The sequence below is a fragment of the Eublepharis macularius genome, chromosome 1, assembly GCF_028583425.1.
Source record: "Eublepharis macularius isolate TG4126 chromosome 1, MPM_Emac_v1.0, whole genome shotgun sequence".
NCBI classification, from domain to species: Eukaryota; Metazoa; Chordata; class Lepidosauria; order Squamata; family Eublepharidae; genus Eublepharis; species Eublepharis macularius.
In genome coordinates, this window is record NC_072790.1 from 164,474,873 (window position 1) to 164,498,751 (window position 23,879).

At 39.1% G+C, this 23,879-nt stretch overlaps 1 protein-coding gene across 2 annotated transcripts in view; it reads right to left on the reverse strand.

The window, feature by feature from the left end:
- The window catches only part of STRN (striatin), a 102,997-nt gene that overhangs the window by 47,506 nt on the left and 31,612 nt on the right, over positions 1–23,879 (reverse strand). The window contains exons 3-10 of one of the 2 annotated variants that reach the window (XM_054976665.1): positions 21,774–21,847; positions 19,777–19,855; positions 16,832–16,999; positions 9,236–9,371; positions 8,320–8,455; positions 4,685–4,795; positions 1,896–1,982; positions 1,227–1,370 (exon numbers count right to left, since the gene is read on the reverse strand). In XM_054976665.1, the coding sequence (XP_054832640.1) occupies positions 1,227–1,370; positions 1,896–1,982; positions 4,685–4,795; positions 8,320–8,455; positions 9,236–9,371; positions 16,832–16,999; positions 19,777–19,855; positions 21,774–21,847 (935 nt within the window). The remainder of the gene's footprint in view (positions 1–1,226; positions 1,371–1,895; positions 1,983–4,684; positions 4,796–8,319; positions 8,456–9,235; positions 9,372–16,831; positions 17,000–19,776; positions 19,856–21,773; positions 21,848–23,879) is intronic. The other variant, XM_054976673.1, reaches the window with a different exon arrangement.

The window sequence follows — 23,879 nt, forward strand, 5'->3', positions numbered from 1 at the left end:
CTGCGAAATATTGCTATCTGGCATTTGGGGCTGCAGCATGAAGAGAGAATTAAACAGAACTCCCCCCTCTCTGCATCAGCAATTCAGAGCAAGCTCTGTGAATAAATAGCTTTGCAAGAGGGGAAGGGAGAGGAGGTTTTTTAAACGGGCACATTACATGCAGATCTTAACCCTCTTCTCCCTTTATAACTTTGATTAAAGAAGAGCAAACTAGTGCAGGGGAAGAGATACCGTAACTCTTCTCATGCTGCTTTCCCTTTTTTTAAAAAAAAAACACATTCTTCAATTTGCTTTTACCCTTGCTGTGAAAAAAATATATATAAATACTTGCAAAATTTTAACCAGCAGCTCAGGAGCAACAAGTTTTGGTGGGAAAGTAACACAAGTAAAAAAGCTTCTCATCCTGATGCCGGTTTCTCCCTGCCAGCTGCAGCCCCAATAGCTGCATTCTCTTAAAAAAATAAAAAAACAGTTGGGTGGAACAGAACTGCAAAGAATGTGTAGTTTTACCTTCAACCTCTAAACTACAATATGGATTAAAGTGCTTAACTTTGGCTCAATCTCAATTTGCCTTTAAGGCCAAAAGAGAAACTGTTCTAGGGAGCCCCACGGATAGAATTCCCTTTCCCCCCCAAGTAGCTGAGGCACAAGCTTTCTCTCTGCATCAATCCTGAAATGACTATGCGAACTAGCTATGTGTCCTATTGGAATAACACACAGATCTGGATAAAGAACTTACATGCTTGCCCCAATGGCATTATCAGCAGTTCTGTAGAGTCATTTCAGGTCAGGAAAACAGCAGAGGAAAGAAGGCTCAACACCCCTCACCCACAGTCCTAATCCAAATCAGGCTCTGATGCACCATACTTTTAAAAGAAAAACGGTTGAGAATTCATAAGCAATGAAGTCATCAAGGATTTTCTGGAAGACAAACTTTGAGACAATACTTAGCTACTTTGTGGTGGTGCAGCAATGCTTTATATTGATACGGGGCATTAAGAGCTTAACCCCACAATAGCAATTTGCCAAGTCCTGAAAAACTGCTACACAAGTAATTGCTTTTAATGCATAGAAATGTGCAAGTATGCCAGATGGGGACATCAAAACAGCACAAAACAGCAAAAACATGAAATGATCTACTCAAATAAAATAATGTACAAGCAGAAAGCATTTCAAGCCAATATGAAATATACAGACTTATACACATACATACATGCAATACTAACCTTCATCTGTTCTGTTTATCTCATGTTCAATAAGTCGTGAAGTACTAGGTCTAGTGGGTGGTACAACTGATGGTTGTAATGAAGGCAGATCATCAACATCTCTCAAGTTAGCAAGCATATCTTGTAGTTTTGACCTGTTGGGCCCTGGCCAAAACACAAAAATGTGCAAAGGTTTATGTAAACTTTATTAATAGTAAAACTATTTGTATTAAACATGTTATTCCAACAATTGTCAATGGATGCTATCTTTAGCAAACGTGAAATCTTAAATAAAATTAGTGGGCCCTTGTGGCCAGAAGTAAACTAAGTTTGTGGCATGAAATAAGATGTTTGAAAAAGGAAGTTATGAATGCAACTGAAATTCTGCACATACATTTCATGGACTTGCATGATAATGTAAAATACATCCAACCGACAGCAAATGATAAAATGATTTTTATTTTTCCAGAAATTACAAACACGTGTGCATTACATTTTTGTGCATAAGTTCTGAAATTTTCACAAAATCAATCTTTCATGTGGTTATTTTAGCTTGGTTGTGTCATAATCTAAAGAATACGACAATTACTTTAGAACAAAAACAAAAGCAAAACAAATCAAGCAAGAGTCATTGTTTTGTTCTTCCTGAAGCTACATGTGGTGAAGACTCATGCCCTTCTCAACACTTACCTGCATTTTGCTCCATCATTTTCCCACATCCCTGTTTTGATTGTTTTATATAGGACTGAGGCTGAAACATATCTTCGGTAGTTTTTCCTGTTGTAAGTTTAATTAAGAATGGGAAAATATCTTACCCACAGTCCATAACTGTTTGTCCTAATCTAGTAAATAACACAGCTATCTCTAGGCAGCTAAAGTGTACTGTAATATGGCTGAACTTCACATACGTCAAAACGACTTTTCAATACAGCCTTGCAAAATCACAGAAATTTTCTCATGGCAGAAAAACTCTTGTACCCAAACCCTGCTAAAATGACAATCTAAATCACAACCTGGCAAACTTAATATTTGCTTTGGGTAACCTAAGTAGGATTTTGCAAGATTGTATCACTGCCTGCAAAAACACACAAAATTCTATAGGCATGTGCATTCATCACTGATTAGTCTGGAAGTATAGAGGTTTTACAGCACATCATTCAGGTTTCCACTCTGCTCTGGATTTCTCATCTTAACTTCCTCATCTAATAAAGCCAACTCATCAGTTTTAAATTCCTCTAGATTATATGGAATTAATGTCTCTTCCAAGAGTGTTTGCAACTGAACAGATGCTTTCAATTTCAATAATAATGGTAAAAAGCTACTTGACTTATTTTTCATAGGACCAATAAGTCAATGTTCATAAAACAGTGCTTGGTGAAGTGGAGAGGGAAAATAAATTCTGCTCTTTAATCAAGTGATCCTACTGAAACATTTAGGTGTCTCGTTCAGAAAACTGTGCCAACATTCTAAGAAACAATCTAGTAAATCAGAAAGCAATGGCCAGCAAGTTATCAAAGAACTGAGCCACAGAGCTCTGAAGCTCTTTGCCTTAGACCTGAAACATTTAATGTTCTGGTTTTAGAAAGGAGGCAAGTTGTTGTTTTCCATGCCCATGGTGTCCAATCTTTTTGCTAAATGTCCCACTCCCACTTTAATTAGCGTAACACAGTTCATATAGACCTATGTCTTCATTTTTCACAACGTGTTACTCATCAAGACAAACACAGCCTACCATTTACGTATTGTGACCTACCAGACGTGACACTCCCCATTTCTGCATCCCTAGTCAAAAAGTGGGGGTTTATATTGAGCCTTGACAAACTACAATATATGGCTAGTGTGTGGTGTTTACTGTGGTAGGGTCACAAGTTGTGCAGGCATCAAGGATCTTATGTTCCAGTCCAAAGTGCTTCAAATTATTGCTGTCTGAGCCACTTGCTATACGCATTCATATTCCTTGCAAGTTATAAAGTGAACCTCAAACTGGGGTGGGGGGCTGTTAAGGGATATATGGAAGAGTGAGAGGCCATCTTTGGCCAAAGTGGGCAAATAGGAATTAAAGGATTTTTATCACTTATGTTAACAAATTCTACCATCTAGTGTGCCTTTTGCAACTGAGTCCCTTTGAATATTACTAAGAATGAATTTTGTCATGTTCCATGTTGGTACAGTGATCCAATTATATTTTATATTTGAACTTCATTCTATGAACTTAACAAAACTTACACTACGGTATAACTTGTTTTTAGATACAGCCTCTGAAACATGTTATAAGTTAGCACTTAATAAGATAATCATATACCTTATCCACATGGGGGAAGCTTATATTTTAGCAACTTTGCAAACACACTGACAGTGACACTTCTTTAAAATTAAGCATATTCTTGCAAATGCCTTAGCATATTTCAACTCTCTCAATTATGTGCCGTGGTTTCATCAAACACCTACAAATATTCTCATAATATATCTACTTCATCTGAAACATAGCACCTGATACTGAATACCAAAACACCTCTCACTACATATTTTTAGAGTACAGTTTTCAAATAATAAATTTATATTACAAAAGATGTAACACACACAAAAAAGGTATGATACACAGGGCTAGAAAGTAAACTTCGAATACTGAGCCAGTTGTTTCCCTGGCATGAAAACAGAACTTCAGATAATGAAGTTTGACAAGGGCTGATGATTTTACTAGAAGGCCTAGTAAGATTTATTTTTCCATTTCGAGCCCTGCATTCAAATTATGAGGACAGTATGGCTTGTATGAATTAAACATTAAATACAAACAGGGGTAGAAATTAATTTATCAACTTCCACTACTGGTTAAAAATATGTCCAGACCAACGATCTTCTGTTGCACTTTTTATGTACTGGTTTAGCTTGTCCCTGAAATTGCTCTTTATAGGGTTTTCATATGCACACGCTTTTTTTGCCAAAACTATGTGCTTGCTTTTTGCTTATATGTGTGCAGAGAGCTGTACACATGCTTCCCACTTATTCCTCTGAGCCCCGCAAGAAATAAAGAGAGAGAGAGAGAAAGGGAGGAGAAGGAGGGGAAAGGTCATCCAGATCTCAACAGGGACTGATAAAGTTTTGTGACTTCATGTAACACTGCTTACTTTGCTTAGGGGGAATCATCTTATAGCTCAAGCAAAAACTTCAGCTGGTTTGGACATACTTTAGCAAGAAGTGTATATTTACCTGTGATTTCCAAATATGTTTATTAATGGCTGTATTAACAATTTTCCTCCCAATTATCCTACTGGATAAAAGCAGTACCCCTACAGCTAATAATTTTGTATTTTGAATATCATTAATTTCAACCCCTTTTAAATCAGTAAACAACAGGAAAGCAGTCAGGAGCAGCAAAGTAAAAGAGTAAGTAGTTTGAGGAAAACATTGAAAGATAGATAGTATTGGCGAAGTGAGAGAGGCGGGATTTATGATCTTAAGATGCAATGTTTTCCACTTACTCTTCACCCCCTTTTTCCCCTTGCGCTCCTTTTTGTATTGTTCCTTCAGTTTGGTTATTACTCCCTGGTCCACATTCCAGGCTTCAGGCATGAGACACTGGTCTTCCTTTTCTAGACAAAGTAAAACAAATGAAACATCCTCTTTATGTCATTTAATTTGTTTTGGAATTGAAAGAGGCAGCAGCTACTGATACACACATTTTTATGTCAACAACTGAAGCTGAAGCACTGCAGTTGAGACTGCCTTTCCATTTCATTTGTTCAGAACCTTTAAGAAAAAGAATGATTTGGGACGGTAGTTACTGAAGAATTACAAATTCTGCCCCAATTCAGGTCTGAATAGAAAGTATTTCTTCCTTTGTTAATTTAATTTTTAGTTACTCAAAGTCTATTATATTTTAATCATCCTTTTGCATTACTTAAGCATTTGAACAGGCACTTAGCCTTAACTGCATTTCTTTTATATTTCACGTGAGCTCAAAGTGACAAAAAAATCAAAGAGAATCTAGACATGTTGCTGTATCAGAGTGCAATGGGAACAGCAAGTCTGGACATTTCTCCTGCACAAGTGAATGTATCTTTTAACTGTGATATTTAAGAATTTCAAGACATAATGCAAGGAATACATCCCTAATTTAAACAGTTTTCAAGTTATGACAATACACACTTCAGCTACAAACAGCATAGGGCACACAACTGTATTCCCAGTTTATGTTTCAAGATAATCAGTCCCAGAGAATACTTTTTTTTACTTGTTATCTGTTCTTTGACAAAAAACAGCAACACCCAATTCCACAAACCACATTTTAAACAAATACTGTGTAGATGCAAATTCTCAGACTGCAACCAAAGGCAGCTTCTCTCAACTGCTATAGATCCAAACCAAGAGTAGTGTGAAAATACAAACTAAATGAAGAGATACCAACTAATGGGGAAAGAGGCACTTCAAAATAAGCTAATATTAAACATGCCACCTGAACTGATCTTGCTAGTCCATCTCGTCTAGCTGAGACACCACAATGTTTGCCATATCTTGAAGCATGCATAAAAATATAAAATAATGTCCTCGGAACTATTTTCAAAGTGCAATTTAGGATTTTTTTTAATGTTCTACAATCTGTTTACCTAAGATTGCTTGTATTATAATGAGGACATGAAGTTCTGTTGGAGCACTCTCTGTTTGCAACACTAGGGAGAAAAAAGTTGCAGGGCTGGGCACTCCAGGCCCAGATGATGGGGTTCATGTAACAGATAGCTAAGCACTGCTACCACCTCTATTAGGTCCTGTAGAATGGCATTCCTCTTGCTGCCCCCAACACTTTGGGTGGATAACAGGGTTGCCTTAGCTGCACTCCACCTCAAATGTTATCTAGTAATGATATAACCCCTTTTATCTCTGGTTACCCATCTTATGCAATGACACATATAGAATAAATCAATTCAATGCCTTGCTTATTTTAAAAGAAAAATATTTAAAACCCTAGCCTCTTCCAGTATAGTTAAACAAGTCTCTGTTTATTGTATGAACCAAGCAATGCTCTATTAATTTGTATACATGAAAAGGTCATTTTCTTCCTTTCATCACTGAATACTGATACAAAGCAGCATCTTCCCAGTCTATTATCCCATGCACACTTACCTGGGAGTAAACTCCACTGAGTTCAGTGGGACTTAACAGTAAATAAGTATATTATCGAACTTAACAGTAAATAAGCATAATTGGTCTGCCAGAATAATTAACCACAAAACCATGTTTTCAAGCTGAATGGAAGAAGCATTCACATCAGTGCCAAATGAATGATCCACAGAAAAATAAATGGAGCTGTAGACATAAGAGACCATAAAATGTTCAACAAAATGGAAGTGACAAATTCAAAGAATTGAGAGAGTAAAGATCATCAGGAAATATATAAGTTAGAGCTGGAGGATCTCATAGAACAGATCTGTGAGATCCTCTAGCTATGAAACTTTCCCCTTCTTGTCGCAGGATCCATGTGCTCCTCAAAAACTGGAGAGGGAGAGTCAGAGGGCTTTTTAGACTAACATTAGGCACAATATGGAAATAAGCAGTGAGAACAGGGGACAGTCTCTCTACCCCTTTGGGCAAGAAGCAACAGCTCTCAGATTCACCTGTGGGCCATATTGCAGGCGATGCAGGGGAGGTAGGCGGGGAGACGATATGGCGGCCGCCATGTTGAAGTGGGGGTGGGGAATGACCAGGAGCCAGGGGAGCACACCCAGGCACATCCAGCACAGGCCCTTGGTCTGCGAGGCTGGTCCCCTCCCCCTCAGCAAAGGGGGTCTGGGGAGTGAGGAATGGCTGGTGCATGCCCAGTTGGGGGCTGTTAGTCTGCCTCACTCCCAGGTGGCAGGGGATGTTTCACACAGGGATGTATAACCACGTGGCATCCCACTGGCTGTCATCCTATGGTTTCCCCCCCTCAGCAGGGGTCTGAGGAGGTGTGTGGGTCATCAGCTTGGCAGGTGGGTCAGCTGATGTTCGGATCCGTGCCCTATGCACACCTCCACTCCCTGAGCTGTAATCTCAATAAAGTTTTGGCCTTCTTTACCTCCAGCACTGTGTGCGTGTGTTTTTGTCACCATGCCCCCTCCCCGCTCTCCTCTCCCACTTAGCACTCACCTGCAACCATCCTGCACACAAAAAGGGACTTTGCAGGAGTAGGTATAAAGTTTACCATAATTCAGGATGAAATAGAATAGTCAACTGAGACTGCACTAGGCAAGCAAAGAGTCACAAAGGAATGCTTCAAAGGGGTCAGGAAACTACTGCAGAGCAACATTAAACGAATGCCATAATACACATTTGCTTGTGTAAGACTACAAGAACATTGCTGTAAACTGGTATGACAGATACTTAAGAAACAAACATTGAAGGCAAAAGCATATTTTAAATCTTATTTTGACATCTGGATCCACTGGAAGAAGACTGTGGACCAACTTCAAATAACTAGCAATTACAAACAGGTTCAGATAAGGGGGGGAAATAAGAAATGAGCGCAACACATTGATTGGCTTCAGAAATATTGCAAACTCCATCTGAGGACTTCCCTGCTCACAATGTTACATTTCCCTACTTGAAGATGAGAAGTTAGTGTGCGAGCACATACCCCATTTCAAGTCCAAACCTTTAATGCTGATGAACATCAAAAATCTTGTTGGTCTGCCTCAGAACATCACTTGCACAATGAGAGTCTCAGGAAACCTATAACTGAATTAATTGTTTCCTTCCTAACAACCATCAACATGTACAAAGTTACAGCAGATGAATGACCTACAAACAGCCAGTATAACATTGTATAATTAAAAACATCTGCTAGATTTTTTTTAAAAAAATAGTTATTTTTATATTATGCTTTAAATAATACTCCAAAGAATAAAGCCAGCTTTTACCCTATAGAATCCTACACTATGCAACTAACAGAGAACTTTAGGTAACTTTCTAAGAAAACAATTTTTTCTAGACAGAAAATTAATACAGGAAAAAGGGGATGGGGTGGCAGGTGTATTTGTCCATAACACCACAGAAGTGTTTACTTAAGGATATTTCAATCCCAGTAAAAGTGACAACGGGTTTTTATGCTATGTTTTTAATTAGATTCTTTTAACTTTCTTACCCCAGTCAGTACCATCTCCTGAACTTCTGGATTCTCCATCTCCTTCATCAGATGTAGCCAAGAAGTCAAACTCCTTCAAGGCTTCTTCTGTATCTCTGTCTTCACTACTATCAGAAAGCACCCTTTTCCTGACAATCTATGAGGGACAAAACATTAAAATAAAAAACCGTGTTATTTTTAATCCAGTGCTAAACAAACACATAAAATGCAAGCAACAAAATAGAGTCTGAAAGATATATACATCATTCCTCAGTTTAATTCTACCTGAAAATAGTAAGTGATGTACTGTGTGTTTACAGCTTGGTATAAATATATTCCAAGTAACATATAATCAGTGATTGCACTGCGAAAACAAATCTGAGAAGCTAAAAGGAAGACATGCAGAATTTTCAAGTGGTCAGGAGGGGAGGATAGTTGTACAATAGAAGGAAACAAACTTATTTGATTGACAGTATATCAGTACCACAACTTTAATCACATTATAAATAAATAATGGCTAGGTGTACTGAAATGGCTACAAGAATGAGTTGTGATCTGGAAGGTTTCCAGTTCAAATCTCACTTTTACCACAGACTTAGGTAGCCTTAGGTAAACAAATTTCTCTCAATATCAACCCCCATTTGCAATATGGGAGATGTGAACACTGGCCCTCCCTTGCAAGGTTTAAGGAATTATTGTGATAACATGTGAGGCGCATTGAACAATAAAATGCCACATTAAATCCAGGTTACAGAACCCAGTTTTGGGTTTGTATAGATTTTGCTAGATTGGCTTGCAAATGAACGCTCTGTAATAAAGGCCTTTCATGTTTTTCTATATAAACATGTATCATATACACCCACAGTCATATACACATTTTGTCGTATCAAGGAAGAAAAGAGCCTTCACTGTAATTGTTGTTTCAGTATTAGCCTACCGTTGAAGTATCCATGATTGTTCTCTCTCTCCTATCAATATCATCATCGTCATCTTCATCACTGAATTCAGCAGCTGCATTTTCAAGGAATTTAAATGTCTCTAGCAGTGAGGCAGAGTCTGTCAAATCTGGTTTCCTAGATAAACAAAATAAAAACAGCAACACAATTTATTTTGACTCTGTTTACTTGTGTTCATTTTTATAATCCAAAATAAAATAAATCAAATTTATAATTAATCTTAATATTCACAATATAGAGATGCAAAAACAGTAACCAACTTTGGTAACTATTACAAAAACTGAAATTATGCTTTAAAGATGTTCACATTTGGATAAAACATTCTATACATTGTTACAAGTACACTATTTTTTAAAATGCAATGAGAATAGCTGATAGTTCAAACAGTCAACAGTGACATAAATATCAGGGATGTGCGCTTCGGGTTTCAGTAACCTGAAGCAAACACAGATCAACCTTGATTTGGGTTGATATGTGTTTCCCTAATTGGCCCCAGCAGAGCTGCCCCAATTCAGGAAACCCAAAGCAGAGCAACCCGAAGTGATTCAGGTTGCTTCGGGTTGCTCTCTGTAGCCTTTTTCCCTTGGAAAAAGGAAAAAGGCTTTAAACGGCTCTTCTGTTCCCTCTTCCCTCCCCTGAGGTCAGGAGAGGGAGAGGGGGCATTAGGGAAGGGACTTGAGATTGGCTGACATAACAAGCCAATCACTGCAGCAGCTAGCAGCTCTTCATTTCCCGATTGGTGGTTCTCTGGGAGTACACTGTGATTCTCTGGGAGGACATTGTTTTTTTGAATTTTTTAAAAAAATGCTGTTGCAGTGAGTGGCTGGTTTGAATTGGGGGCTTGTGCAACTTAAGCCATAAATTGGCAAGCTTGCCCTGCTTAAGCCATGTGCTTGCCTCTCTCTGGGCTGGCTGTGCTGCTGCTGAGTGACTGCTCCTGCTGCTGAGTGACCTGCTGCTGCTGCTGCTTCTGCTGCTTGCTTCTGCTGCTGGACCAACTGGATTTTACTGGGCTACCCTGGTGGACCTAGACAGGACTGTCTGCAACAGGTTTGAGAGTCACTGACTCACATTTTTTTTCTATTGGAGGGAGAGGGTGGTGGTTGATTCTCTAGTCTTGGTGGCCTGAAGGAGGGGGAAATTGTGGGTAAATCTTCTGTTTGATTGCTTCTTAAATATTGCTTCTGTTTAATCATTGCTCTGTGTGTGTGTGCTGGAGAGGGGGGGCTGAGTTTTGGCCTTGTTCTGTGCCTTGATTCTCTTGTTGCTGCATTTTAATCCATTTTAATGCATTTTAATGTTGGGCAACTGGGAGGGAAGCACACTTCTTTTACTGCTGCTGTGAGGAATTTGGTGCTGCCTTTGCTGTGTGTGGGCTTCTTTGATGCAGTTTTGCTTCTAGGGGTCCACTGATTCATTTGCTTCCTGTTTACTGAATTGCTTTGCTGGGTGCTGTTGACTGGAGAGGGGAGGTTGCATATTTGGGGAGGTTTCTGAGAGCGTTCTAAAAAAGGGGCTTTTAAAAGGTTTTTGGTAGTTTTTGGATGTGACACTATGGTGCAGTTCCTGTTGAGCCATTTCAGTTTTGTTAGGTGAGGGTGTAATGAATGTTGTACTGATGCTGTTGTTGTATGCTGTAACCCAACCTCAGCCCACTTGTGGGGAGGGTGGGGCAGAAATCTGAGAAATAAAATTTTTAAAAATTATTTTTGGTGTGTTTTTGGTTGTGTTTTTGATTCTCTGGTGTGATCGTGGGGGTTGATTTAATCTAGGACTGTAGATTGTGATTAAACATTGATGTGATGTTTTTAATGAAACTTGGGAGGCCGTGGGAGGAGGGTTGGGAGAGGATCTCCTGAAGGTTTGGTGATTTTTGCATCCAAAATGCCACCCCCAGCCTCCCAGAACTGCCCATTTGGTTTGTGCTGAATTCAATGAATGATTCTCTGGCGTGAAGTTGATCCCCTTTCATCAGTTTAGCTGTATTGAGTGAGGTTGATCATTTTTTCACTTCTAGTTGCTCACTCATGTGCTTCATATGGTTTTGTGCATTTTAATCAATTTTTTCTTATTTTGATTCTCTGGTGTGAAGTTAGTCCTCATTGGAAATAACGTGGCTGGGCGGACCTCCTTTGGGGGGCCATAACTTGGCCCCCCAAGTCCAATCTCCCTAAAACTTGGGAGGCCTTGGGAGGAGGGTTGGGAGATGCCCCCCTGAAGATTTGGTGCATTTTGCTTCCAAAATGCCACCCCCAGCCTCCTGGGAACCTTCCCCACAGTTTTTCCCATAGGAAACAATGGAGATAGGCGGCAGCTGGGGGGACCTTCTTTGGGGGGCCATAACTTGCCCCCCCAAGTCCAATCTCCCTGAAACTTGGGTGGCCGTGAGAGGAGGTTGGGAGAGGGTCCCCTGAAAATTTGGTGCAATTAGGGAAGAAAATGCCTCTCCAGGCCCCCGGATAGCTGGGAGCAGTGTTTCCCATTGGAAACAATGGCCGAATCTTCCCTAATAAACCCGAATCTGCTTAAATACCTGAACCCGAAGCAGCTTGCTGCTTTGGGTTTCGGGTTTACCCAATTATTTTTTCCTAAACCAGAAGCAGGAAACCCAAATCTTTTGGGGGTGCACACCCCTAATAAACATGATGACCTATATATGGTATTCTCCATTTTTTGTCTCAGCATTGAGAAGTTATCTTTTCACTGATACTGTTAGATGTTTATCAGAGTTACAACTTTCTAAGGGCATTGACATTATTGTATGTCTCCTGGTGTCTATATTATTGCTTTGGAATTTTAAAAAATAGAAATATACACTTGTTGAATTTAATTCTTCCCCAAGATATAACAGATACTTTCTCAGGCAAGACAAAATTAAGCCATGATGCAGATGCTCCTCAGTACATTACCAGACATTACAACTTACCTAAAAAAGTTCATGTTTGGAATTAGGAAAACAAATAAAAGGTTATCGTCAATTTCTGGATATAAAATATTGCCATATCAAAAGGCGTGGAATAAGGATTGCAATATTGTGGTAACAGAAGATAAGTGGCAACAACAGTGGGGCAATTAAATATTCACCACCAATATAATAAGTATTAAGCTACAAACTGTAAAGCTGATGATGAGATGGTACTTGACACCATCTAGGTTGCAGCACATGTCCCATTCGATCTCCCCTTTATGTTGGAAGGGATGTGGGAGTAGAGGGACATATATGCATTGTTAGTGGGATTGTGTCTATATCAAGCAGTTTTGGAGTAATGTACTTAAATATATAGAGAAAATGACCACGTATCAGTTACCTCTCCAGCCGGAGGTGATACTACTAAATGACTGGCATGATATCCCCATCCCAAAAGAAAGAAAAGCTTTAATAGCTCAATTGTTGGCAGCGGGTAAATCCGTTCTCGCGGCAGCCTGGAAGAGTGAAAACTGCCCAACCATTTCCAACTGGTTGCTGAAGGTCTGGGATCTCTTTATTTTAGCCAAGTTGACTGACTACACCAAACAACGTGAAAACCCAGATTACAAATCACATTTTATTGAATTTTGGTTTCCAGTTCTGGAATTTCTGTCGACAGATAACTATACTAAACAAATTGTTAAACCTAAAGATTGTTTTAATGTTCTACTTAGTTTGTAAGAGTGTCTTTATTCAAACTGTATAAATCTTTATGACGACGGAGTCATAATTTTGTATTTGCAACCATTTAGATTGCCTAGACAAATGTTAACTAATTGGTTTCTCTGTTTCCTTATACATGACGTTGATTGTTCTTGTCTCTCTTTATAAATACAATAAATACATTAAAAAAAAGAATTAGGCAAACAAAGAACCGTAGAGGTAAAAATTTTGGATTAAGATTTATGAACATTACACAACACTGCTGGATCTTGAGTTCCAGTGATTTGATTCTTGAGCATGCACAGAATTTAAACATCTCTCAATTAACCCTTTGCTTGATCAAAAACTACTAGGGAACAGTCAACCAACACTGCAAAGAGACTGAGCAAATCACATGACTTCTACACTGCATGCCCAACACTATTTTCTACACTATAGGCTGGAAATGGATATTTGAGACTAAGCAGACTAGCCAGTTTTCATTACAAGAGGCATCTAACAAAATGGAAGCAGGACCAGTTATCAGAGCTTACCCTTATGCCCTATGAGCCAGGGTGATTCTGGGGAGTTGCTATGAAGCCTTGGGCATTTTACTGCCAATCCTGATAAAAAGCAAAGTCTATGCACATGTGTTTTTTTCGGATGTGCATTAAGCATATATTAATAGGATCTCTCAAAAACTGCTCATACATGTACCATCAATAGATTATTTTCTTTAGTCAACTAGTACCATATTATAGAAATGACTCACATTATAGTCCTGTTCATACATACTTGAAATGGTCTACATGGTGTAGAAGAATAAGGTTCCCTACCTTTCACCTCCAGCCTTGCTAGCCCTCCTCCCATTAATTAGAAACATTTAAATGGGATTTTTGCACACAGAATCCTACACACACACAACTGATTTCAATGATCTTTGAATCCTCTAACTGAGGGGTAAAGATCACACACCTGTAAAGATCACAGACCTTTAAATGTCACTATCTCAGTCTACTGTTTCTCTGTGTGACTTACATTGAAAACAAGAACTACAGTCTGTGTCCATATCAGGATCAAAGAAGAGATAGACACAAGTGAGGTTGTCTGATCCCCACCATGAATATCTTTTACAAGATTTAAAGAATGTATGAAAGGAAGGCATAAAGAAAGCCATCACTTAATTTTTAAAAAGCAGTTTCCCCAATGCATACCTTTTACATATCAATGCATTCCAGTTTTCCCAATGCATACTCCCTTCGCGGGACTCTAATCTAGAGAGCCGGGTTTGATTCCCCACTCCTCCACTTGAAGCCAGCTGGGTGACCTTGGGCTAGTCACAGCTCTCTGGAGCTCTCTCAGCCCCACCCACCTCACAGGGTGTTTTGTTGTGAGGATAATAATGACATACTTTGTAAACAGCTCTGAGTGGGTATTAAGTTGTCCTGAAGGGAGGTATATAAATCGAATGTTGTTGTTGTTGTTATTACTACTACTACTACTACAAGTAACAGCCATATACCATGTACATTTGCTGTACAAAGAGCAACTCTTACCAGTTACACAGATCAAGCCTTACTGCATCCCTTCTATAAACGTTGCTTCAAATTAATCTCCCTTAAAAAAAAGATTTCTTTGCTATTTTGAGCTACTATCATGCAGAAAGCACATCCCCATAAGCCACTGGAAAAAGCATGGGAAACAGAAGTAAAAATTAGTAACAGAACTAGAACTCTTATCCTGTTCACTGCCTGTTTACAGACCAATTCACTAGTTCATGCTGTTCTTGATGGAGCTTCAATATAGAAAGCAACAAGAATTGCAAAAAGTATTATATTCAACGTGTAAACCTCTGTGGTGGTTTCCAGACAAGAACAGACTTCAGTAGTTTCCCTGCTGCTGAATGCTGATACAGGAAAGCAGCAAAGGGACTTCCATGTGGCAGGCTCAAGGGGGACACTGCCACTTTATCCCCATGAAAATCATTCAGATACTTGCAGGGGAGGGGGGGTGACTTTGAACAGGAAAGGAAGTGTTCAGCGTTTGGCTCTCTTCCTGGCATTTATTCCAAGTGGAAACAATAGGTTCTGCTCACATTCTGACTAGGCTTTGTGGCATTAGCACACACCCAAATCTGATGGCCACACTGTGTTGTCAGAAAAGTCAGGTGAGGAGAGGAAGAATTACCCTTATTACAAATTGGCAATGTGCTATTATGTTCCCAACATGTCTCTGGAAGAAGAGGTCGCTATGGAAAAATGGTACCAAAACAGCAACCAAATGGGGCTGCAAGGATTAGCAAACAGCATAAGAAGGTAAACATGGAAGGGGATTTTCAAGACTTCAACCCCCTATCACTTTTTGAACCAAGATGTTTGCCGAAAATATTGAAATAAGCCTAATTTTAAAATGCAGGGTTTTTTTTTAAGTGAGTGAATTTTGACTTCATTGAAATGTAGATTTTAAAATGAAGTCACTACTATGGCAAAACCTTACTTGAATAATTTTACCAATTCATCTGAATCATAAACAACTTCAAGGATACAACTTGAAATCCATTTGTTAACAGGCTTAATTATGATCTGATTAAAATAAATGTTATTATATGTCAAAGTAAGTTATTTAAAAAGACATTTAACAAGATTTCCTGTTTCACAAAAATGAAATTTATTGCCTAAACAACCATTTTTCATATCGTCTCCATTAAGACATACACAGACAGTTTTTAGCAATGGTGCCATCAGTATTTAACACAGTTAGGGCTGCTCCAGTTAAAAATCTGATTTTTAAAGAATTTAAAATTTAAAATGTGATTTTTAAAAACCTTTTTATTATTATACATTGTATTTCAGATGTCAAACAATGCAGCCTCAAGAAGTATTCCAATTTGCAAAGAGAAAAGTAACATCATTAAATAATGAAGCAGGGGTTAAATTAAAAACCAGCTGGTTTACTAAGCAAGGCTAGAGCACACTGATAAGGCAGTTTTTGTTTTTCTTCTGCCAATGATGTTAATAATAAAGATCATCCTTTACATTCACAGCAAGCACAGGAAAGTCTGAATGTTAATAAAAAGTTAATTTTTAGTATCCCCTGCTGAGTTCATTCATGCTGAGTGATGGTACTTATCTTTTGTAAAACCTGTGTGCTGATCTGAAGAACATGTCTCTCAGTAAACATTATAAAACATGTGTGAGTAGGATTATATCTGCAAATTATCAAAATAATGTTTCCATTCATGAGCTTGAAATCTTCCAGGATCCTAAGTCCACATGATGCTCTCCACTGCAAAAGTTTTCATTGGGATCTGTACATTAGTAAATACAGTGGCTTGTGTAAAACTGACCTTGGCAGAATGAATAACTCTTCCTTAAGGAAATATTGTGCCATCTTTATATCACCATGGGGAGCCATTAAGTGTTTTGCTCTTTTAAGATAAATGGTTTTCTGTTAAGTATTCTTGCACTTGCTGATTTATAGCCACTCTGATAATAGTTTTTTAAAAGCTCATTCTCATTAATAGAGCTGTCCCAGAAAAAGAAAAAGAATTTCACAAAACTGAAGTCCATAAAGCCAGAGATCTTCAGCCAAGCAATTTAGTTCTTCACTACTCCAAACTCAAATTTGTAACTGACTATTTGAACTTTTACTTGTATGGTTGCACTTTATTACTACAATGCTTATTTGGCAGGGCACTAACAGTCCTGTTACATTCCAGGACACAATACTACATCTTAACAAAATAGACAAGTCACAGATGCAACCATGGTCCAATTTCAGCTTAACGACTACATATCACAATATACTTTTTAAAAATAAAAACAACTATCATAAATAACTTCTTGCATCCTTTATTTCTTAAAAAGTTTCAGGGGAAAAAAACCAAGCTCACTCCATATACTTTACTTCAAGTCCAGCATGTTACGTTTAAAAGCATAATCTGGAACACACTGTCAGCAATACTTGCCCAATCATCACTTTTTCTTTAATCTCAGCTTCTGTTCCGTTCACCATCGAGTCTTGGTTTTTGTCATCTTCCCCAGCTGGCCCATCACTGGAGAGGCCCAGCAAAGTTCGTACCCGTTTTGATTTCACATCCAGTATTGTGTCAGTGTATCCTACCTCTTGCAGATATCTGTATTAACAGAAACCATGCCAGTTACTGAGGAGCTGCCAAGAAAGATGTTAAAACTGATTTCTATGATCTTCCCCAAACTGATCTATAATTAAGTGCTAAGAAGAATGGGACAGTGTGCTGATGCAACAAGCTTACAAATCATCTTATACCAGCTGTGGAGAAGATCATCTCTTGCGGTGCCAGTCTCTACAGTCTCCAAGAAAAGCAAAGAGCTCTGCTGTCAGTTTATCAACAATACAGAATTCATTATATCTGCTATAAGGCAAAACAATTCTTGAGACATTTTCAATTACCACAACATTATTTTGTAAATACAGTAACTTTTACATGCAATTCTTCATTTAAATTTGCAAACATTAACAAAACACAGATTTTGACTAAGTTATTTTATACTATAATCTCCAGGATCTAAATTACCCATTCTACCACATTGCACTTCCCTCTATTTATCCCAGTGTGACATAGGGGTTAGAGTGTTCAGATGAGGACTGGAGAGACCCAGGTTCAAATCCCTAGCTGGCTAAGCAGTTCACAGGTTGGCCTTAGGCCAGCTGCACATTCTTAACCTAAGGTATCTGACAGGATTGTTATAAAGATAAAATGGAGGAGGAAAGAACCATGTATGATGCCCTGAGTTACTTGATGGAAGGGTGGGATAAAAATATAATAATCCCTATTGTCCTACAATAAGCATTTCACAGATTTGTAGAGAAAACAATTATGTAGCAAGCATACATGGCTCAGTTATTCACTATGCTCTTGAAGTTTGTTTGTTTGTTTATACCCTGCCCTCCCCACAAATGGGCTCAAGGCGGCTAACAACCTTCATAAAACACAGTGAATCAATCAAAACCATATAATCAATAATAATCTTTAAAAGTCATTAAAATAGACCAGATGCAGGCTATTTAAATAAATATTTGGGAGTCCGTATATGGGCATAGTTGTTTATAACTTGACAAATTAAGCAAGGGATAATACTTGCTGGATGTTAAGTTAGCTTAAAACATCTCTGCTTTTATTTTTTTAACAAAAATGTGCATTGTTTTGGGAAAACTGGATCATGTTTTGCTCACCAAATCCCCCTAACTCCATCAAACTCAGCGTTTTTGGTGCACGGGCTCCTTCGGTCTCACATAATTCCTAAAAAATTCTAAGAAGTCTATAGATAACAGAGGACTCTCAGTAGAAGTGGCTTTTAGGGGAATGACTACTATTTTATTTATTTATTTTCATTTACAGACTGCCTTTCATTCTGGGAGACAAGGCTGATTACTATAGAACTGTTCAGTCAATCAGTAAACTGGTTACAAAATTTGTTAATATTTGAACGGTACTATTTGAATCTAACAGCAAAGATACCTACTAAAATAAATCTATTCAGTCAAACAGCAAGTGGATTACAATTTACAAACTATAATATCTGAGTCCAATAGGAAAACCTCCTAATAAGGCATAATGCAGTGGAGCTGGGACTGGAGAAATGGAAGAAAAATGTTATCACTAATAGAGATCTTTAAAAAATATATTTTAAAAATATATTTTTTAAAAAATAACTATAGAAAGTGCCAAGAGCAATGCAAAAAGACAAAAAATAACCAAAAATATATAATAAAATTCCAAAGAATAGAACTGTGTAGTTAAAACAATGTAAATCTGGTTCCATATATAAGTACCTTCCCCCTTATGTAAAAATTACTGAACAAATGTACCCAGTATGCATAGGGATGTCATACATTACAGATAGCTTACAAATTACCAGGTACTATTATACACATCATAATATAGGTCACATAGACTGTATGCTTCTTTGTTGGGTACTGTCTGCTAATAATAATAATAACATTCAATTTATATATTGCCCTTCAGGACAACTTAATGCCCACTCAGAGCGGTTTACAAAGTATGTCATTATTATCCCCACAACAAACACCCTGTGAGATGGGTGGGGCTGAGAGAGCTCCAGAGAGCTGTGACTAGCCCAAGGTCACTCAGCTGGCTTCCAGTGGAGGAGTGGGAATCAAACCCAGCTCGCCAGATTAGAATCCCGCGCTCTTAACCACTACATCAAACATACAAGACATATGCCTACCAGGGAGCTTTCCATGTTGCTAAACATGCCATGTATACATTGTTTCAGAAAGATTTCAACTTTGTACTTGGCTTTATGATTGTTTTTCAAATTTTCGGCTACCATACCATATTGTATCTCTTTCACTGAATGTCATCACTGTTGTCCATTATGGTACTTTGCTGTTGATTAAATTGTATTTTCATTTGCACTGTGTAATCCACCTTGGATCTCAGTGAGAATGGCGGTATCACCACCACCACCACCACCACCACCACCACCACCATCATCATCATCATCATCATCATCATCATCATCATCATCATCATCATCATCAACATCATAATTTAAAAAATGATGTGTATAATAGTATCTGGTAATTTGTAAGCTGTAGTGTATGACATTCCTATGTATATTATGCATATCTGTTCAGTAATTTTTACACAAGGGGAAGCAACTTTTATATGGAACCAGACTGACATTGTTTTAACTACACAGGTTTATTATTGTTTGGAATTTTATTATATATTTGTACTAATTTTTTGCTTCTTTGCATTGATCTTGGCACTCTGTTTTGAGCTAGCATCAGGTAAAATAGTTTAGAGCTGGCATCAGCCAGCATCAGGTAAATCAATTGCCATCATCATCCAAATGTGCTGGAAACAAGCATACTAGGGCAAATAATAGTTTTGGTGACACTTACTGTCTGAGCAACTGGCGTCCCTGTTTCCATATTAGCTGACTATTTGGCTGTAAATGGACTTCATTTTCATTCCCTTCATCTACCAAAAGAAAACCAGGTTTTTAAAAGCACAATAAAACACATAGCTGGGAGACTTGATTTTCTCAGTTTTATGATCTGGAAGTGACTAAACATTCAGAAGTGCTGAAAATCAAACTGAGAAATGCATTGTAGAAGCTGTGGACCAAATTTAGGACCAAATTAGACAAAGTACTAAAGATCTATGAATGAATCACAGAGATTCAGATCAGGATGGCAGTTTCAGGGGGGTTCTTTTCCCATGACATTTTTCAGCCTCACATAGTTCCACCCCCAAAGAGCCACTCTTTGCTTAAAGAAAACATACAGATTGCTTGCATGCTTCCCCCAAAAGAGCACCTGCATATTGCCCTGTCCCCACACCAAAGCCCCAACCTGATCCTGTCACTGCTATGTATCCATTACAAAAATTTCAAAAGATCCAAGAGTGGATTTCTGGCTGGCCCTTAAAATAAAGTATATTTTACACCACCCCTTGGTTGCCACCCTTTTGGATTCCTTTTTTCTTAAGTTCTTGTGAATTTTTCTGTATTTAAGATAGAAAAAATGTTAATTTACATCTGAAGAGTAATGTAAATTTACTCAATTTTTTTGCACAAATAACAGCAATTAGAAAACTATAAAGTATTGGAGAACAAGTACACATTGCACACAATAATCCAAAACAGAATATATTTTAATTAGTTCAATCAGTTTATTACTCCTCCTAGTGAATTTTTTTCATTAAAAGGGGAAATTCTTTGGCAATCAAGAAATTGTGGAGCTCTGGTCATATATACTTGCAACTTGGGGAAATGAGGATATGCAACTGTATTTTTCTAAGAGAATTCCTCTAGGACTTCCATCCTAGATTACAAATTCACTTTGTTTTAAAGTGGGCACAAGAACCAAATAAGAGAAACCACAGACTGCAATATATGATAGGAAGACTGTAGATGGACATAATTAATGTTACATACTGGAAATAAATGTCAGTTTCAGAAGCTCAATATAAAATTTGTTACCATGGCCCCAGATTAATGTCCCCAACATTAGCATTTGCTGATACATCCAGAGCAACACAGCTTTCATTTAAACAGAAGAGGGCACATTTGTAAAGGAGACTCGAGAGCAACCTTTAAACGAAGCTGAAGGATCACCTCAGTTATTCCTTCTTCTTGTTATGCTCCATAGCATAAGTGAGGCATGTGCAGAGAGGAAGTCTTTTCCTTAAAGTTTTCTGATGAGAGCAAAAGGAATTACTGCTGCTCTTCCTATTCTTAGCCACTCAGCTGATCACTAAGAAAAACTTAATTCATCCTTCTATCTCCAAGGGAGACTGAGTTTTATCACATGACTATATTTAAAAAACACTTTTCTCACTTTTACATTTGTTTGTTATTTATTGAACCATTTTGGGGTAATCTGTATTACACATTTTAAAGAAATAAGTAACAAATACTAAGAAATTATTGTATGGTTCTAGATTTATCTCTTATTATTTTCTAAAGTTAATAATCATACTGAGACATAGCAACTCAATATTTTTACTGCATGACCCCAACCAACACTGAGAAGTAGCCTGCCTACCTATTCAACAACCATTCAACTTGTAACTATATTTATGGTATAAAAACAGTGGGTCAATTCAGATACAACACTGGTACCAGGATTTAAAAATTGGATGAGAGAGAGCAGACATAGGTCCTCCTTCTCGCATGATTTACAATTCATATTTTGAATTCCATTCTGTATCCAGATCAAACAACTGCAACTGGTTAAAATAAAGAGTCACTTACTTCTATGCTCACAGTTAAGGCTTGGTTATAATCAGGGTTTTAAGGCAAAAATGTCAGCTTCCCAGGCTTAACTGTTTTGTTATTCACACATTTGTACAATATAATCCGTTTTTCTTCTTTTCACACAAAATTAACTCTTACCAGAATCATAGTTGGGAGGTTTCATGTCTCCCTGATTTAACTCTGTACCATATTTTAACTTGTGATATTTAGCTCTGAAAAAGAGGAAAAATCAGTCAGTGTGCATAGATATTCATTGTCTCTCTTTTAAAGGACCACTATAAGAAAATATTGTGTTCCCATTCTTTTCCAATATACACCCTGCAAATATCCTCTCAAGATGATTTTTCTTAAAATGTAAAGAATAGTCTAAATAATTTCATTGTTACTTAAACATACTTGACTTTTATTCTGCCATTGTTGGAAATTCATATATCTCACTAAGCAGACTCCTACAAAAAGGACCAGTATGATTGCCAAACCTGCAATCTAAAGACGTGAAGAATTCAATCCAGCTGTGCATAGTAAGCCTGCCAAACAGCCACAGAAAAACTAAGAGTTGCTGCCAGAGCAAGAGACATAAACAAGTAATACTGCCAGGAACAGCACTAAGAGAGATCCTGCCTCAAGGAAAAGGCTTCAATCTTCCATTGGTTTGAAGCAATGAAAAAGGCAAATAAATTCCTTATTTTAAAAATATGATTCATAATCTAACCATCAGCAAGAAAAGTATGAAATTTACACACTGAGTGCCCATTAAAGGTTATAACTTTTTATCACCTACAAAAACCTGTGAGGTTAAGACTAGACATGGGCACAAACAGCATTATGAATGGAAAAAACCCATGAACAGCCCATTCGTCTGTTCGCGAACAAGCTGTTCGTGAGGCCCCATTCTAAACGAACAAGTGGTTGTTGCAAGGTTGCCTTCGTCAGCCGTGTCCGGGGTCAGCTGCCCAGCCCCCGGACTTGCTGACAGGCAGCAGCGGGAGGCAGCCGAGAGACTGCAGTTCAACCACTCTGTCTGACAAACAGAGCCAGAACCTGCCTACTCCAGGGGGAAGGGGCGAAAGGCCAAAGCCTCAGAAGGCTGGAGGGAGCAGGGAGAAGCCAGCTAGTCCCACCCTCCAGGGGGAAGAGAGGGGGCTAAGCAGGCTAGAGGAAAAGGGCCAAGGCAGGGAGAATAGGGACCCAGCAACAGCCCAAACAGAGCCCTTACCTGCCAAGGAGGAGAAGCAGCCACTACAGCCCAGAGCCACACCCTGGCTAGAGGACAGCAGCCTGGCTCAGGAGGTGCTGGGAGCCAAGCCTCTCCAGGTGGAGCTGCCACAGGCATTCTGGGGGAGGAGATGGGTAGTCCCGCCCGGCATCAATGAGCAGGCAGCCCAGAAGCTGGCCAGGGCAGCTCCTCGCGAGCAAGGCCAGGCATGCTCAGCAGCACAGAAGCCGGCTGGGGCAGCTCCTCGTGAGCAAGGCCAAGGAAACCTCAGCTGGGGATGGCTCGCATTCAACCCCACCCTGCCAGCAAGGCAAGGAAGCCAAGAAGGGATTAGTGGTAGGAGGGGAACACCTGAGGGAAGGCACAGCTGGGCCAAGTCAGGAGAGGGAACAACCCTAGAAGGAGTGATGGCGTGGAGTGGAAGCAGAGCAATGCGAGAGCAAAGGCAAGGAGGAGGCAGCGGAGGCGACGGCGGCGGCGGCCAAAGAGGGTGGGTGGCACAGGTTGAGCAGGCCAGCGAGTGGACTGAGAGGGAGTCTGGGTGATGTATACTGCCCCTCCTTCCACAGAGCAGGGACCTGCAGTATCCCTGGCGCCCCTCTGACGTCAGGGCCGGCCCAGCTGGGGGCCCGCCCAGCGGCGGCAGCGACAAGCCCTGACAAGCCATTCGTCAAGCCAGAGAGTCTGGCGCCTTTCAATCAATTCCCCTGGCAACAGAGGTAGAGACTGAACTCTGTACTCCTTCTGGCTTTAACCCTTCAAAGTACTTCCAGCAGAGTCCCGTTTTTGCCACTGTGAAGAGAAAATGACAACAAAGAGGGAGACCCATGCATCATGCCTTTCCCGGGGTGTAATCTCTCTGAAACTTGGGGGGTCTTCGGAGGACAGTGAGGACTATGTCCCCTGCAAATTTGGTGGGTATTGGATATTGGGAAGGTCAGTTTATGGGGTGTTTAAAGGGCCCTGACCCTTGCACGTGGCAGGAAAGGGCCCTTTAAACTATCAGCTGGCAGGGGGGAAATCTCCCC